General features: G+C 43.2%; 1 protein-coding gene across 1 annotated transcript; it reads right to left on the bottom strand.

The window, feature by feature from the left end:
* Positions 1-334: 334 nt before the first annotated feature.
* Positions 335-18,070, bottom strand: LOC112974037 (protein spire homolog 1-like). Its single transcript, XM_026082572.1, has 16 exons — positions 17,830-18,070; positions 17,491-17,522; positions 16,822-16,986; positions 15,739-15,864; positions 15,392-15,457; positions 12,200-12,361; positions 10,071-10,139; positions 9,390-9,519; positions 8,760-8,884; positions 7,191-7,266; positions 6,498-6,649; positions 5,248-5,379; positions 3,843-3,907; positions 2,982-3,009; positions 2,399-2,541; positions 335-1,211 (listed from the first exon to the last, which is right to left on the bottom strand). The coding sequence occupies exons 1-16, from the start codon at positions 18,068-18,070 to the stop codon at positions 1,025-1,027; spliced, it is 1,899 nt and encodes a 632-aa protein (XP_025938357.1). The 3' UTR covers positions 335-1,024.
* Between the last annotated feature and the right edge of the window lie 888 nt (positions 18,071-18,958).

The following is an 18,958-nucleotide window of genomic DNA, read 5'->3' as shown; positions in this document are numbered from 1 at the left end:
CCACTGGCAGGGTGGAGACAGACCTTGAGCTCAGCTTAACCATCTCTTCTCTACTGTCTAGAGAAACTAGCCCTTCACTTCCCCTTCCCAGGCGTTTTGTTCAGTATGACTTATTCCAGCTATGAGTCCATTGTATCCTTCAATACTGTCTGTCCAGGCCCTGCAAACCACACAGGGAGAACCCTAGGGAAAACACAAACCAGCTTACCTCCACCCCTTCCATACAGGCAACTCCTGGGGAGAAGCAGCCTATCAAATATCTCATTTCTAGTTTTAACCACACAAAGAATTTACCAAAATGCTCTTTATTTTCCAGTACATCACACATGTTCTAATAGTCTAATTTACCTTAGCACAAAGCTTAAAGCCAGAACAAAACATAAGATTATCTAGAGAACAGCCATCCCTTCAGGTGATGATGGGGTTGAGATACTAGCTACTTAAGTGAGGTGGAGAGCTCTGCTGGCAAAGCATAGGTAGAGCACACACAAAATCAAAGTTAGCTTCCTAAGCAAGCAGACTGTCCAACAGCCATCACTACAATTTTATATGCATCATACCAGTGAGTTCAAGTGACTTGTAGTGAGTTATCAGGGAAGAAGAGGTGCTTGCAGGAATGCAGTGCTGTGATCACACAACTGAGAGCTCCACTTTCAAAACCTCTCAGGAACAGAGCTTTTTGGTTAGGAGATTCCCTATACTGATGACAGGGCAAAGTCTGCTTAGCAATGAATACAAACAGAGCCACATAACCATGACAACTGCAGGTACAAAAGAGGAAATGCTAGAGGCATAATAGTGCTTCAACATTTATTTTCCCCCAAAACACATAAAAATTAAAACAGTTCTAAAAGCCACAATGTTTTATAATATTTTACAGTACAAATATTAACTGTGCTTCTTGCTTAGAAAAACCAGCAGGGAGGTCTTTTATTCAGGCCTTTATGTCAGCATGTGCATAAAGCTGTTCCATTTACTTCAGGTACAGAACACAAGTGACAGGAGACATATACAGTAGAGTCATTCATTCCAGTTTGGTCCAAGACCTGAAAATTCTCCCAAGAGAGATGCTCTGCTGTTGACCGGAAGCCATGTTCAACAGATACTGTTCGCATTGAGTACAGATGTCCACAGAGAGCCAGTCTGCCATAGTGCCTGGGTAACAGCACAGAGGCTGTGCTAGGCAATGGGGTTCCAACATGACAGGCACACTGAAACAGGAGGGGGGAAAAAAAAAGAAAAAAAAAAAGCAGGAAAGCTGACCCAGGGTGCAGTTAGAAGGTACAGTGCTCTTCCACCTTTTTTCTAAGTCTGGTCCAACACTGCTGAGTGATTTAGTTAAATGTATGAATTTAATGGAGCACTTGCTTCCATTTGGGGAAGCTACTAAGCACCAGAACAGCTTCATTTACTGACACCCTCTCTGTTGACCATCACTACTTCAGCTAACAGTCTAATAGATATTTGTGGCTGTTCTGGGGTTGTGGGCAGAGTCCCTATAACCATACAAGTGTTAGGCTTTTTGCCACCTTAAAGCATAGCAACAATGCAATCAGTCAGACCTCTTCCACAGTGTCTGCATTATGAGTCAGACCAAACCACTGCCCACACAGTGTTAACATCAGTAGTGAACACTGCCCTGATTTTTAGCAACTGAAGTCAGATACTTCGAACCAGAAGTTGCTGTGGCTTTATTTTGGTTACATAAAAGAATGGTTTCAGAGAGAAAAGATACCTGTTCTTCTAGTACAACATGAGACTTTGATTTGAAAAGAATAGACCTGAGACAGTTTCCAGTTCTATATATAGTATTTATATTCACAAGGACTGTCTTTTCCACCCAGAGCAGTCAACAGCTCATTTTGAAATAGTTCCCCTTCCGGGGACAAAAAAGAAAACATGCATCTGTTTTGTATGTAGGAGGACTGAGAAACCATTTGTGGATTACTTTTTGGTCAGTTATATCTGAGATGATTAGCACATGTTTAGTTCTAGGTATGAAGAGGCTACCCCTGGGCTGTAGTGAAAGATGCTCAGCAGTGGTAGATAGAATATAAAGGACTCTGGAAATTCCCACACAAATGAAGCTGTCACCAGGAACCTTGCAAGTCCAGGCTAATATGGGGAACTCTAAACCAGTGCTGGAAATTTGATAGCTAAGAGGCAAAATGGACTTCAGAGCATCTACTCAACTCCTTGTTGGTCATCTAAAACCCACAATACTTTCCAAGAACTGTAGATCAGTTAGACTAGTGGCTAGATTGATCATTCAGCATAACATTCAGTTCACCAGCACAGCACCAGATGCTACGGTTGTCAGCATGTTTGCTGACTTGCATGTACAAGTAACTGGTAACACCTTTCAAAGGAAAAGCAGAGCATAGCTGTCCCAACTTACCTAGAACACTCCCAGTGCTCTAATTCATGCAGCAGCTCTGAGCTCTTCTGCTCTTGAGTAGATGGATCCTCCTCTTTGGAGAGTCTCAGAAGTTTTAAGAAGCTAAGTGGAAGATGTACACACATTCTGAAGGGCATGGACATCTAGAATCATAACACAGGTCACCTGAGTTTTCTTGGTGAAACGAAACCTCCTTCTTAGCAGGAAAATTTGCATCACACACAATTGATTTATTAGTGCACTTAGAAGATGGACGTTATTGCAGTAAACTTTGACCCCTGTATAAATAGAGCACAGAGTAATCCCAACCACTTCATACAGGACAAAAGAAGGAGGAACCAGAGTTGTTGTTGCTGAGTATGACAAGAGATGTCTGTGGTTTGGTTCCTTATCTAATTCTTTTAGAGTTTGTGCATCCTGGCTGCTTTTGCAACTCAAAATTGTTTCTTCCATTTTCTCAGAAACAAGCTACAGGGTAGATATGAGGTATCAGTGGGATGAAGGATAGTTTCCCATGACTAGGGGAAGTGCAGGGGAAAAAGAAAACAAAAATTCCATATGCTGTTGTAAAGACTAGACTTGCCTTGATGCAGCAGTCACAGCAGACGACACTAAGAAAGAAATTCCCAGCATTATCATTTGAGTAAAGCTCAGCAGATACAAATGCTGCAGCTAAGGGTGACTTTCCCAAATAAATCTTCGTTTGTGATTATGGCACAATCACTTAATGGCAAAGTAAACAGGAAAGTTCTAAACTTGCTTATTTTGCTAGCACTCCTATTTATGCTATTTTAAATCATCTGAAGTGTGTCAGCATCCATAAGTTGAAGGCTTTACCTGTAAGTGCCCATTACTCTTTACCCAGTACTACTACCACACAGTTACTAATCTCCAGGGATTGTTTACTTGTTTCTAATCAATTCAGTGCCTCACTGCTGCTATAAGTAGATTTAAGTGAGCCTGAACTAGCCTTAAGTTCCTCTTTTCCTCCCCCACAAACAGAAACCCTCTCACAAGTAAGCGGATACAAATACATCCAACTCCTTTCCCAGTTAGAGTCTGCAATTCACTTTCCCAGTCCTGAACAGATTTTGGTGAAGACCCTTTCCCAGAATGTCCTCCAGCCCTTGACTGAAGTTAAATCCAACCTTTATAGCAAAATGGCTTTCTGCAGCAGAGAGTGATCTCTGAGATGAACTGGGTATAGTACTTGCTGGTAAATTTGGTTACTGTTAGTTTAATCCTAAGAGTTAAAACTAAGGTTCCACTTTAAAGGCAGGTTTTTCTATATCATCTGTAGTTGTAGACACATCAGCCTGGCTTGGATAGTAAGGCAAACAACCTGTTCCTATCCAAACATTACAACTGTTTGAATACTCAGTATTTTCAGTACAGTTCTTTCACTTTTTCTTCCTCCTCATTCAGTCCTTTTGCACCATCTCACCTGCTGCAGAGATAACAGCTGTAAGGCCACTTAAGGAACATCTGCTTATGGCAGCTGAAACAGATCTGTGGAAAGGAGAGTTACTAGTGAATGTCAATGGGAAATATCTTTGTACCAACAGTATCCGCTGCCTGCCAAAGAGCTTTCCATATATAATCCACATACAATAACAGAGATCCGATGAAGGATAGCAGAGACACAGGTATTAAAAGCTAAAAAAGCAAGAGTCTTATTTGTAAGCCTATGTTTTTATGATGCAGAGGTTTGGGGCAGCTGCCAGACAACAGGAGTTTAGAAAAAGGCTCTTGAAGAAACAATAGTTGTATTGTGTAAGAGTGTAACAGTAGCTAGTTAAGAGAGAGGGAAGAAAAGAGACATTCTTTGAGGTAGACTGCAGCAATCCCAAAGAGATTAACTCAGGGCAAATCTGAATCCAGTCCTGAAGCAAAAAATGAGTCATTAAGGAAGCTGATGAGTTGCTTGAACTTTATAAAAAACCACATTCATACACAGCTGGCAGTCAGAAGTGATATTATCTTGAGAACTGGAGCTTGAGCAAGCTAAAAAAACTTCAGCAGTGAGAGCACAAAGGGGGCAAAACAGCCATTTTAGAAGAGGCAGAGAAAAGGCAAGTTAAAGCAGGGCTGGCAACTACAGTGAGAAGAAAGCAAGAATTCAGTCTCAGGAACACCAGAGTGAGAGATTGTGGGAGTAGCCTAGTGGTGTTAGCAGGAACCCTTTGGCTCTGTCTATACTGCTAAGTAAATGAGGGCAAGAGGCTGACCCCCAAAACCAAGCAGCATGGACATCCTCACATCTGTGCTGCACAGGACTTGCACTCAAAACATTTGCTCTAGGGGGGTTGGTTGGAACAACCCAGGGCAGACTTAGTGAATGAGCAAGCAATTAAGTGGAGTAGACAGCTGGGTGTCCTGTGCTGCAAGTCCTTCTCTGCCCCTACCCACCCTGGACCTTTGTATCCATCACTGAGCAAGGAGGTTTGAGACAGCACAAGTCAGCTGTGGGAGTCTGAGCTAAGAACCTTTGCTTCACTGTATAGCAGTACCAAATCACAATTATTTTGTGATTTCAGAGCTAGCCAACAGGAATGGCAGACTGCTCTGCTAGGTTGGAAACAACAGACAGGAAGCATCAAGCAAACGCTGAGAAGAATAGAAGGCTGAGTAGCTTCCTAGGCAGCTTACACAGCAACTTAAGCTTGATTAGTAGCCATCACAGCACAAGTGTTAAGATTTTAAACAGCCTAGGGTCAGACTCAGATCAGCTGTATGAACAGGATATAGTAAGTCAGAGAACATCTTCAGCAATTGGGCACTGAGGGACATGAAGCCAGCCAGCTTTTGAAAAGGCAAGGACAGCACAAAGACAAGGAGAGGAAACATACCTTGGCTCTTGGAAAGACACCATCACCACCTCTTTGGGGAGAACCTTCTCCCTCCAGCACCATCATTGCATATCTGGTTCCAATCAGCTCAGCAATCGTTGGTGATGGCCATTTGGTAGGGAAGGGACAGTCCTAGGCAACAACAGAAGTTAAGCATCAGAGAAAGCTGAAGGAAGCAGACATTTGAGGAGGTCATCCTCGAAACTGGGTCCCAAGAAGCTCAAGAGCATTTCTTCCCAAAGCTTGATTCTGCTGGTGATGGGCAATATCAGCTGACTTTCACAATACTACCAGAGAAACTACTACAGGAATACTGCTATGGTATTCAAGCTTTTAGACAAGAATTCAAGCAGCTTCCTGAAGTCTCATTAGGGAAACAGGTCCCTTGGTCCCCTCCAAGGCTAATCCCCATCTCCAGAACCTCTCCCTGGGGAATCCTACCCTTTGGTACAGACCACAGCACAGGTAGCATACTGACCCCTACTCACCTAGGCACAGGATCCCTTCCCATGGCACAGAGCTGTCTTACCTTCTCTTTTCCAGGACCCACTAGCCCCACATGAAAGGCAGAGAAGAAAACAGTGCTTTTATTCAGGTGGGGAGCCCATCCCACACCTGCATCCCTACCACACTGCTGAATAAAGAGGTCACACAGAGTTATGGTAAAGTTTAGGGGGTTGCGGGGAGGCATACAGAAAGAAGGAAGGAGGCAAGGGCACAGCACACCCCATCAGGGCAGAGCAGGGCTAGGCCATGATTCAGAAGATGTCACAGGGGTGCACAAACCCAGCAGTGCTTCTACAATGGTAATGACTTCTGTATTGCATACACTTAGTCACTGATGCTGTAGTGTCTGCATTTTGTCCATCATTTGTTTCATTAACACTTTACTGCAGTTTAAAGGATGCTTGTGAATATATCAGTCTAGACAGAACATGGGGAGATGGGGAAAGCAGGACAGTCCCATTGCACCAAGAGACACTACAGTCTGCTTGAGCAAGCCCTGACAGACACTTTCAAGTAATGTAGTTGTATTTTTCTCCTTGCATGGGCAACAACTTTTATTTTATGTCATTCAAACTGGAATAAAAGAAATCTCCACAAGGACACTACAGCACCCAACCTTGTCTAAACTGTCTCCAAGGAGACAATAACACCTCAAATTAAGACCAACATACAGTATGGCCTAGACAATGTAGTCATTTCCAACTGTATCAGACTGGGCTTGCCAGCTCATGTGCAAAACTTACAAGTTCCGTGCTCTGAAGGGCACTCTCTAAAGATCTGGACCTTCCTCTGTAAGGAGGCAGCTCCTGTTGGCTAGAGCTCAGGAAACTGATAGGTTTAATGTCTCCTAGCATGGGTCCACGTATGGGAGCACATGTACAATCTGCAGAGAGACCTGGATAGGAAAGGAGAATTTTAGAGTGCAGAAAATGAACTGGCAGCTTCCAGATTTCCACCCCAAACACTGAACACTCAAGAGCATTACAGTGCCTTCTGAATGTAGCAAGGCTTATGCCTCCTTCACCCCCATGAGCCCTGATCACAAAAAGCAGAAGTTACAGTAATTATGCTTGTCAGTAGGCAGTGATGAGTCTTAATTAGCACCATGTAGTTTAATAAAATCAAGTGGTGCCTTTCCTGCTTGAAAATTCAAGAGACTCATTTAGCTTTTGCTATGAATTCCAATTATGCCTTTGGGGACATACTATCATCATTTTGAAGCCTATGTAACTCCTGCAGCTTCAGTCAGCTGCAGAAGAATGGCTTTCTAAGGGCACTTCCCCAAACTAATTACTCAGTGCTTTAGCTTCTCATGGCAAGTGTCTTTCAGTGATTAGAGAGGTGTACAATGAGTCCAGCCTAAGGCTGTGGGAACCCAGCAGGCCACTGTGCTTTGTCACCACCTGATTTGGATGTGCACCTAGAAGGACACTGACCTGTGCTATTGCAGGTCATTACTGATGACCTGGTTGAGGCAAGCTGGGTGCTGGAAGGCAGCTTGGGAGTTGTTTCCTGTAGGCCAAAGGACAAAACGTTCTTAAGCTGCATACAAGAGATGCCAATGCCAAGCCCACTTCTCAGAACCACCACTGCTAAACAAGACCCAGGATACCCAGCACTGTCCAGGAACTATCCAGACTCAGCCAAAAGTGGAGGGGAGAGAGAAGCCATGTGGTACATTTAGGTACTTCATATTCCAAAAGGCAAGTTAGTTCTCCTGACAAGGAAGCCACACCAGTCCAACTTCATGTGTTATCTCTCTCACTCAAGTACAATGCAGATATTATCCCGAAGTTTCAACTGTTCAGGAACCAACTACACTAGAATCTTCCTTTACAGCTCTCAGAGCACATTGGAAACATTTTCTTGGCTTGAGCTCACATGCAGCAACTCTAGAGAACAGTTCAAGAGACTGTGCCCCGCTAACCCATCTCAAACCCAGTGCTGTGTCTGGGTGAGACAGGCATTTCTGAGGGGGAAAACACAGACACAGTAAGGTATTTTGTTGTGACAAGGAACTGATGAACATTAAACCCCACACATCAGAATTTAAGATTTGGCTACGTTTTGTCCTAGCAGTTACATAATCTTTCTGTTTTAGGTGATGGCCCAAATCCTTTTTAGCTTCTCTAGAAAAGTGGAAATCCAAATTTGATCCTATTACAGTCTCCACAAAAAAGGTCCCTCTAATTTAGCAGTAATACACCACATGATTCTCAAATACTGAACATTCCTACAAGTAGCACTGACCTGTGCAAATATAGCTAAGATTTTGTGCTTTTAGAAATTCATATCCGTTTTCCGCAGTTAAGCGATTGCATTTCAGACAGAAATGTTTACAGAAAACAGAGTCCTGTTTGTATGCCAGAGCATCTGTGCTAGACATGATCTGTTAGGGCTTAAGTTCTGTTCCACAGAAATTCTGACTATGCTTAGACTGAATCCCAGACACCAAGCAGTCAAGCTTTAACTCCATGGATTGATCATGAAAAGAACCCAAACACTACATATCCCAGTTTACTGAAGAATGGTGCTCTCTTAGTTGTTCCACAGGCAGAACAGTGGAAATACACTAGTAAAGGTGCTCCCTAAAAACAAGTCATTAAGTCCCATTCCACATACACTCAAACAGCATGTGAAATGCAAATACATCTAGTATCAAATGCCTCACTGCATAATACAGCGAGGTAGGAGCAGGAGTAGTTTTGGCCCATATTGGCCAAACTCCTGTGCATATGAAAATTGCTGCAGGATCTAGTTTGAGAGACCAGAGCTGACCTTGGTTTTATAGGCTCCAGCTACACCACAAAAAGAGGCGTTTACATATGGTGTGAGCTTCTGTAAAGGAAAGAACTTTAGTGAACCCAATAGTATCATGTTTGTTTTTTGAGGGACAAGACTGCCCACACTAAGATTTGAACTTGATGTTCCACGATGCGTGTGTACACAGATCCAGTGCCTAGATTAACTGTGCCTCTCCAGAGTCATTTCCTTTAAAGCCTTACCTGAACTCCTGGTCCTAGCTGCTGTGTTATAGTGTTGACAATTTTAAACTCTGTACTGACATTTTGAAGAGTTAAGATACTATTTCTTGGAGATTTCAAGGCAATATTTGGTGACACAGGCATTTCTGAGGGGGAAAACACAGACACAGTAAGGTATTTTGTTGTGACAAGGAACTGATGAACATTAAAACCCACACATCAGAATTTAAGATTTGTCTACGTTTTGTCCTAGCAGTTACATCATCTTTCTGTTTTAGGTGATGGCCCAAATCCTGTTTTCTTACTTAGTGGACAGTTATGCTGGACATTCATTTGGCTTTTTAATGGTCCATTTCAGTAGATTTGGGGCCACCCAGTGCAGCTAACGGATAAATTTGAACCCCCTAAAAAAGCATAAGTTGAAACACCTTTGAGTCTTAATAAGCCAGAAGCTGATTTTCTAGAAAAGTATTCTTATGCCATACCACCTGTGTCAACACAAAATTTGCATTCCCACCTCCCTTGCATTATACATGCTAAGGAGGAAGAAAGGTGGGCTTTCATTTCCAAGGCAGCCCGTTATTTTTAGCCAACACTGAATTCACACATGTGCAGCAAGTCACTTTGTAGCAGGTGGAGCCCAACAGGTACCTTTGGGCCTGCTCCCATTTTCCCTTGCTGTTGATGGCCAAAGCTTCTGTGGTTGCTTTATTTCTGCCATGAGCTGTTCATGCCAGATGGGCTCCTGCGGCATGCACTCTTTCAGCTTCCTCTCCAGCACCTGCAGGCAGAGCATAGTACTGGGAAGAGCCAGCGAACAGAGTGAGGAGACCAGTGGTGACTGAACTACACTTTTGGCAACAGCAGTTTTACAAGTGTCTCACAGTTGGGAGGACACTGTTGCGCACATACTCTCTTCACTTGTGCTTTCCACATCTTGTTTCTAAGTTTTTGTGGCACATGAGAGAAACTTTAGACAATGTGTTTGCTGTGGAATATTAGCCACCGTCAGATTTGAAACTAAGTTGGATCAAGAAGTCTAGGAATATTTCAGGACCACAAAGTATTCCAAATGGAAGAAGCAGCAAAGGAAGCAGGGAGACTGATCATCTTTCTCCTCTGAAGATTTGTCACCTCCTGTTTTCCTAGCCCCATGTCTTAGCAGAAAACAGACTTTCTGGGGTCTGCTCAAAATTTAAGTATGGTTAATATATCCCTCTTCCAAATCCAATCCAGTAGCTAGGACATTAGCTCCATATTCCTAGAAAACATTCTGCCAGCTCTAGAATCATTTTGTTTTGCCATCATTAGGTGCAGCACCAGGTTACTTACCGGTTTTAGGTGAGGCATGGAAGCAGTTGCATCAGCTTTGGAGCTCTTGCATTTTTGCTCAATGATCACCTGAAAGAATAGAAATGATGCTTAAGAAGTTAAGTTCTTTCTGTACTCCTCATCCACCCTCCCATTCAGTGGCACAATGAATGACAAGTCAGGATCTGGGAATGTGGGAGGTGAAAAAGACATAACAAGACTAAGTAGGGAAGTGTAGAAAAATGAGGTTTGCTTGCAAGAGTATTTTTTAGTAGAGACAGCTTTGCTTGCCACAAACTAGAGGCAATCGGAAGCACTAGACAGCTGTTTGGGGCTTGCACAGGAAGCATACAGCATTCCAGCCCCAGCAGCTCATTAAGAGAGCTGAGAAGCTGCTGAAAAATATTGTACTTAAAGATTTTAATGCCAGGAGTGATCCTGATAAGCATCATGGTCACATCATATTTATTAATGAGAACTCAGCTCCAGGGAGGAGAACTGCTGAATGGGTTAACAAAAATTGTAGCAGCAGGCAGCTGTATGCATAAGGTAGAGACCCAGAGTCTGGCTTATGGCCCTACATAAGCTAGGAACAATAGCAGGACAGGATTGCAGGGCAGGTACTCACGTGAAGTGGACTGTCTCACTCATCAAGACCTGCACTTGCTGCAGAGGGAAGCACTGACCAAAAAGGCAGCTGTACATGCATGAGTTTAGCTGCCTTGATCACTTACTTTGAGGCTGTGCTGTTTGCTTTCCGTGTGTGTACAGCTTGAGAACACATGGGAGTGCAGGTAGAACAACACTACAGCTTCTGGCATGCTTTCATTCATTTGCAAATTAGACCACTGATTACTAGAAGCTTTAAAGTAGCTTTGCAGATGGAGAAATCCTTGTTTAAGAGCCTTCACAAACAGGGGCCTGATCAGTAGCACTCCATACTTTCTTCTAGTATTTCTAGCTATATCTCTTTGGACTTACAGCTTGTTGACCACAGCAGGAAAAAAAAAAAAAAAAAAAAAATCAAGAGCCAGTTCATCCTGCCACCTTGAGTTATGGTTTTGTACTGCACAGTGCAGTCATACTATTGTACATTACAAAGAGCACAACCAGTTATGATGTACTGTCTCTTTTCCACTCCTTTCCACTGCTATTCATTTATATATTGAACAAGATACCAGTCTCCAGAGAAATGTCAGTCTTACCTGAAGACTGGAGCAACAGTCAGGAAGAGCAAGAGCTGGGATTTTAAAGAGGTGCATGGCTCAGCTGAAGCTGTTAATCCTCTGCACTCTAGGAGCACTGACAACAGGCAGAAAAGCTGATGTCTAGCATGGTATGCAAAGTTTTCACTTTTTAAAAATATAGCTCTTTATTATAATTAGAATTGTCTCATCTTCTGCCAAAAAGCCTGTTTGCAAAGCACTCCAATGCCACAAAGTCTCATGCCAATGTTTTGGATCTGCTCATCATTCCCAGCTCAAGCTACAGCAAGTGAACAGCATTACAAACCTTCAGAGCTCAGTCATCTCCATATCTGGGCATATTCACCATTGGTGTTGGAAGCCCCTACCACTTGAGTCAGCACAACAGCTGCCCCTGGAAGATATGCAGCTTTTCTTACCCTGCCTAAACTCCTGCAGGAGCCTCTGCCTGAGGCCGAGCAGAGCACTCACTGAAAAGTGCTTTTACACTTGCACACATCCCACATCAGCTGAGAAAGCAGGGAAACTAGGAAGAGATGCCAGACATTGCACAGCTCAAGGAGCCTGTGGAGATGGCATCTGAGGTAGAAAGCCTAAGCAGTCAAGGGTCTGTTTCATGGAGCTGTTTTGTGCAAGGCAGCTTAATTGCACCAAGGGAGGGAGTGGCTGACCCCTGGAGGGGGATGAAATTTAGCATCCAGCTTCTTAAAAGTTTGGCTACCCCTGAATTAAAGTTACTGGAAATGAAGTGCTTGGGTGGACAAACATTATGATCTAACACTGAGCTGTAGCTGAGAGGGAGCCTTAGACACTTCTGAACTTAAGTACCTTTGAGGAAGAGTTGTAAGACAGGCTTTTGAGAAAGAAGTCTCAATAGATACTGTTTAGAAACCAGGTAGTTAGAGCAGCTGGTTTCAAAGTTGTCCACTGACTGTAGTCACTCACCTTCCGAAGGGTGTACCTCTTGTGTTGAATATCATCCACCAGCAATTCATAGGGGGAGCGGGTATATTCTTTTGGAGGAGCACGATGCTGAGGTCGCTCAGTGGCCTTGCGCAGCCTCACGCCATTCTGCAGTTCACGGATGACATCAGGCCACAGGGTTGCCTATGAGAAGCCAGTGAGGGCTGAGTAAACACCTGGCTAGATTGCATGGAGTGGCATTCCCTCCCTCCATTTAATAGGGCAGATTTAACAACTGAAGTCATTCAGAGATACAGAAGTGCATACTTAACACCCCCTTCAACTCATTTACAGATCAGATGGAAATGTGCAGTACCAGAACACAGAATTGCTTCTCTTTGTCAATTTACAGTGAGGGATCTGGGAGCTGGTTCCTCAGGTTCATTCCTGAACTTTGTCATTAACTTAATGAATGTTCTTCAGCAAAATACAGCTTCTGTTACCAGGTAGCTAGACCTATCCCTTTTCTTGAATAATATCCCCTTTCTTGAGTAAGTTCCTGCAAGTACTCCAGGTGCCAGAGTTTTTCAGATTATTGTATCCCAGGAAATATTGGGAATGAAATATCAAGTCTTACTACTAAAATCCCCAAAACTTTTAGAAACCAAGGGATGAAGGGCCCACAGATGAAAGGAGGCAAGGGGAAAGGATCTCATACTTTAACCTTCCCAGCAGCCTATGTCAGCAGTTTCAGCCTGGAGACACAAGCTGATAACTCTGACACCTGTTCATCCTGTTCCTCTATTAATACCTGTTTCCACAGGATACTCAGGCATACAAGATAACCCAACAAGAGTTAAAGATGGAAACAAACAAAAAAAACAAAACAAAAAAACTCATCAGCATGTTTAGACAACATTGTAATGGAAGTGCCAAGTTAACAGCTTACCTGGATCCTAAAGGCAAACCAAGAAAGAAGAAGTGATTGTATTATAAACAATGAAAGGGAAGCAAAACATTTTAGAAAACTGCCTCAGAACTAAACTTCTGACTTAGACTCCCCTCCCTTTTCCACTTACAGTATGGAGCATCTTCTCTCCACTAACCCTTTCAGATATCTTGGTATAATGTCAGAAAAGCCTTAGGCAAGCTCTGATTGATGACTGCCTTCATGGAGAAGGATGTTTAGCTGGGTTGTTTTAGCCTGGCTTTGGGACAGTTCAGCTGAACTCCAGAAAACTAGAACAGCCATACAAGTGGCCAAATACTAGCCGTATCTCCTGGACTATCGTATTTATTCTGTAGGAGAACACAAACATCCCTTAATTGAAAGTCTAACTGAAGAAAGAACTGGACAAATTATTCAATAGTAGATGCCTTGGAACAAATGGCTATGAACTAATTTATCCCAAGTCATCTGCACTTTCTAAAGTTTTATTTCACATGGTGACAGAGTTGTTCTGAAAGATACCACCTGAAGAGAGACTTCTGTACTGTAATACTGCTACATTATTTTAAGGACAAGGATGGCCTTCAGCTGGCCATTTCAGAGCCCTCTGTACACCCAAATAATCTCTTAGGCACAGGAGATGTCATTTTCACTTATACTTTTCTTTCTCTCTCGACTGAATCACTGCAATTACTCTACTTGGGCCATCCCACATACTACCAAACTCAGTATAAACTTCCCACACCTGTGTCTTACCACATAAGATGCTACTCAAGCACAGAAGAACAGAGAGGGAATAGCATCTGCCTCCTGTACAATACTCCATGCCCATTGCATGCAGTTCAACAGATGAGTGGTAAGACAGTTGTGTTCCTAAGAGGTCTCAGTGCTTAGACTTCAGGGTGAAGATTGCCTTGCAACACATGGGTAAACTCTGCTGAAATGATACAACTCTGCACAGTATCAGGCTGTGGCCTGTGCTTCAGAAGGCCTGTTTCATAGCAGTCAATATGAAAAAGTGGTCCATAGACAGCACTAGCTGCTTGGCACCACTCAAGGCATCAGCTCTAGTCTGTGGGATCCCAGTGAAGCTGGCATCCTGGTTATTTTAAACTCAAGAGTTTGTCAGAACGATGAAATCAACTGGTACTTAGGGACTTGGAAACTAGAGGCAGAGAATTTTTCAACAGACATCCTGCCTTTGTAATTCATGTCTCCTGAAGAAGGAGAGGCCAAATACACTGGCCTTCGGGCCACACAGCAAAGCCCATGTATTTATTCATGTACTCCCTGCAGAAAAAAAGCTGTAACAGTTGATGAGTTTGTGGTTTGAGATAGCTTGCCAGTTTATTTTAATAGATCACAAAATTGAGAATATGCCCAAACACACATTTCACAAACATTTTCATACGAATAGTTTGAGCACGCTTCAAAGCAAGTGCTATTTAGACAAAGGGAGTGAGTCCACAAGTCTCTCGGGGCTTGCCGTTTGTCTCCACAGACTCCAGACTACAGTACATTTGTTTATGCTGGGCAGAGCTCCAGCCAGAAGTGTTATTTGTTTCTGATTGAGCCCTGACTGTGCAAGGCTATGGAGAGAATAGAATAAGTTGCTTTCTCTGCCCCAAACACAGTCCAGGAACTAGGAAAGGACAGAATGGAAGGACAAGAAATGGCAGTGAGCAGAAGGTGGGAGCTTCCCCCTCCTTCACTTCTTTGTTCAGACTGCTGGAGCTGCACAGCCAAAGATAGGTGGATCTACTGGTCTTTAGCCCCCTCCAGCCCTGAACCATCATGGAGCCCACATAATAAGCATGGGCTAGTCCACCTCAATGCTACCAACAGAACAGTTTTCCAGAAGCTGTCAGTTCAACTGCAGAAAGGGGCAGACTGCTTTTAGCAGGTTATCAATTCCTGCCAAGAGTTTGGAGCTCATTTAGCAGAGGAAACAGCCTGAATAACTACTTGTGGACACTTACTCCACAAAGAACGCCTCCAACTTCACTTCTAGAAGTGGTTTAAGTTGAACCACAAAGAGGCTCTTTGTGCAGAATAAGTGTCCACATGAGGTAAACACATTTAACAGTAGTTTAACTTCAAGCTCACTTCCCAGCTTGTTTTACAGACAAGTCTTTAACTACTTAAGCTCTTAAACAGCCTAAGAGGTTTTGTTTGTGTGTGCTTAAGCTCTATTTTTCATAAAGGAGTCATGGGAAAGCCTCAGAGAGCCAGGGTAGACAAAAAAACCCCAAACTCCTCCACAATGAAAGAATTAAATCCCTTACCAAGTATTTTTCCTTCTTCTGAAAGGGATTTTCCAGCAAGCTTTCCATGTCCATTTTTCTCAGACTCTAAAAAGTGAGCATACAGGGTAATCATTACCTTGTGCTTGTCCAGTACTTTCTCATCTACCCAGTCTAAGTTATCAATATTAATCTGAAAAGTCAAGAAGCCAAAAATCCCCCAAACATTCAAAAGCTATAATTAATCTGGTGCAGGCAGAAGCCTTTCATATTATGAAAATAGACCTTCAGTGATATGTTACATTTCTAGTGCAAAGCAAAGATTACTGTAGAACTAGGTGAACATGTGGAGGCAGAAGGGATAGTGCTAAGGGTTGATGCCAAAATACCTCTTTCGAAGTCTGGATGATGGACAGAAGCTTCTGAAGTTCCATATATTCCGTAAAAAGACTCCTACAGGTCACCTTGTAATGGCTGGCAGCCTCAGAAGGCCTGGACAAGCGCTCCTCACAGACCTGAAAAAAGTGCAGCTATTTAAGAGAGATATCTCCTTGAAATGAAAAGTGTTGTAGGCTGGAAGAAAGCAAGATTCAGTTTTCTCAATCTTTGGTTAAAAATCATTTTCCTCATCCCTTTTGCCTCTTTTTTGTTCTATTGTAGATGGAAAGGAACAAAGAAGAAAGATATCCAATCCTGTATGTACAGCAATGTAAGTAGCTGTGTACTTTATACATCTTGTTCTCTGTAAGGTCTGCTTTTAAATAAGTACCTGGAAGGGGAAGCTTCCAATACAGACAAGGCATGACAAAACACAGCAGGTGGGGACACTTGTCCTGGTCTTCTCCCCCCCGACCCTACGCCCTGGTGAGACTGGGGCATGGGGAGTTTCTGGTACACTGAAATTACAGTTGAGAACAAACTAGTAGTTTGAGTTGTGACATTCAACTCCCAGCTCTTTCAGAAACTGAATATTTTGAACAATTAACTTTTTTCCACTACCTAGAGCCTCCAAAGGTAGGATTTCATACCTATAAGATATATATTGTGGAGGTTATGGTGCCTAGAAACAGTTACATATATCTTGACCTGTAGGTGATCTTGTAGTCTAGACACTAAGACTCAGTTTAGGACTGGGGCTATGACAAGTCATTTTCAAAACTAGGGCTTAATGAAAGTTTCTCTGCCCACACCTCAAAAGTACAGCTACAGAAGGCTATGTACAGAAGAACTTTGTAGACACAGCTGTATGAGAGCCACGCTCAGTCTTCCTTCTTAACTCTTTACCATAAAAACTTCAGTGCACTTAAGGTGTTTTTCCTTTCCCATCTGATTGATAGGAAAGCCACATGTTCCCCTACATGTCTTCTAAGCTACCCAGCTTTTCACTGGAAATTGTTGTGCCCATTCGTTAACAGCATTGCTCCAACAACTCCTCTAAAGCTGCTATATTTACTAAGTGGGAAGAAGGAAACCTTGATAACATCCTGCAGGGTGACTGCCAGTTTCATCGCCTCATCGTCCAGTTTCAACATGAGGGAGAGCAGTTTCTCCAAGGGCTCACTCAGTTCTCGCTCCACTTGGCTGTCAATTCCCCAGTCCAGGGCTTCATAGATTACCACTCCCAAGTACTCCAGTAGCTGTGGATACAGGCCAGGGAAGCAGTCTCAGAGCAGTGCAGCACAGTGCTGTGGAAAACGTCAGAGCTCTCACTTCCCTGCCACATGTGCCCCTTGTGACTGAGCACCTCTTTCAGGATGAGAGGAGCTCAAAGGCAGCTAGCTGCCCATCAGCTAGCCTGAAATACTCCCCAAATAAACTGCTTTAAGGTGTTAAATGACCCTATTCAGCATCTTTAAGTGATCTGTTTTTAAGATAGAAAGTCTGTGGGCTAGTCAGCAGCATCTTCTGTGCACACTATTTCCCAGTCCCATTGTCTTAGTTGAGTTTGATTCTAGAGTTTTATCTCATTTTCCACACTGCAGGGGTCAGAACCACTCCCACAGCCATCTGCTCACCCAGAGCACAACAAATATAAGCACCATGATAATTTTCAGCACCTAGAAACCTGCATCTCCTGAGCTGGCCTTCTACCACAGCAGGATTATATTTGCATGTGCATGAAGCTGAAGACACAGGCATACCTTGTCCTCTAACTGTTGAGTGTTGCCAACATCTGAAAGGGAAACAGGAGAGGAGAGGTAGAAAGATAATTGCATTGGGATTGATAAATAGCTTTTAGAATATCTGAACCAAATGATTCACAGGAGGGTCACTGGAAAAATTAGTAGGCTGCACATACATATTACCATTCATCTAAGGTCCTTTGAAACAGGGTACAGGAAGGAGAACAGCCACATGACAACATGCAGTAGGAAAAAGAAAGAAAAGAAGTATTTCCCCCATTTTGTCCCTGTATTTTAGCTATGGAAGAGCTAGTTATAGGAACAACCCCTAGCATCCACAGCTACCCGTGTTCTTACCAGACTTTTGATACACCTTGAAGGAAGCAGTGCCATCAGTATGGATAAAGATGCTCCCAGGACCTTTTATGACTACAGCATGGAGTGATGGGTGCAGCCCCTGAGCCAACTGCTTCATTTTACAGCAACACTGAAAGCAAATAGCCCAGGCTTGTTCCTCACTTATAGGATGTTCAAAGCACCTCAGAATCTCTGCTAGAGAGATCTTCGGGATCCTCCACTCACACTGTGGAGGCTCCATTTCCACCTTTACCCAGCATCTCCTAGGCCTTGCTCTAAACCTAGGGAGCTTAGCACCTCCTTGCCAATACAGGCAAGTGCTCATAGCAGCCTTTTATCAGTTCTGCCTGCATGTTTGCTCTCTCACTCACTCTCTTCCCTACAGGTGTGATCATTAAAGCTAATTTTGCTCTACGTTTTTAAAGGGATACTATTAATACCCTTCTTTAACCTGTATTTATATGAGCCTCTTTGAAAGAATATGGAAAATATATAACAAAGTAGAATCTAAAAAGATGACGGGGTGGGCTTTTAAAATTTGTGCTCAGCTTAACTTCATTGACTCTAACAAATATATTAATGGGAACACTACTGTTTGCAGGTTAAAAAAGAGTAAGTTCAACTTCAGGCAGGCAGGCAAGGAAAGGAAGCAGAAAATAATGTCATATATTCAGGGAAGAACACCTGGAAAATCATAAAAATTAAAGCAATTTGATGGGGAACAGGGCTGGGAGCACTAATATGTTACAGCAACTAATTCTGCAGGGCAGCTGCAAATACCACAGGCTGCTGCTCCTGCCTGGCCTTGGCCTTTAGGCCCTGACACAACAAATCCTGAGAGCCCAGGTCGGGAGCAGCACACACAGGGACCACGCAGGCTGGATGGTCATTTGGTGGGAGGGCAGCTCCAGGGCAAACTGCAGGTGGAAGTGGGCTAATCCATAGTGAGCAGCATCTTCTGTGCACGCTCTTTCCCAGCCCCATTGTCTTATTTGCTCAAAATGCCAGTGCTAATGGTGCTTGTGTGATTTTTTTCTGCACTTTGGGATCAGGGTGCGTGTGATGGGAGGTAACAGTCACATAGCCTGTGACAGGCATAAGCACCCTAAAAAGCAGGTCTTCGCTGTTG

This window comes from Apteryx rowi, unplaced genomic scaffold (genome assembly GCF_003343035.1).
Source record: "Apteryx rowi isolate R43461 unplaced genomic scaffold, aptRow1 scaffold_581, whole genome shotgun sequence".
Classification (NCBI taxonomy): Eukaryota; Metazoa; Chordata; class Aves; order Apterygiformes; family Apterygidae; genus Apteryx; species Apteryx rowi.
This window is presented reverse-complemented; position numbering and strand designations above follow the sequence as displayed.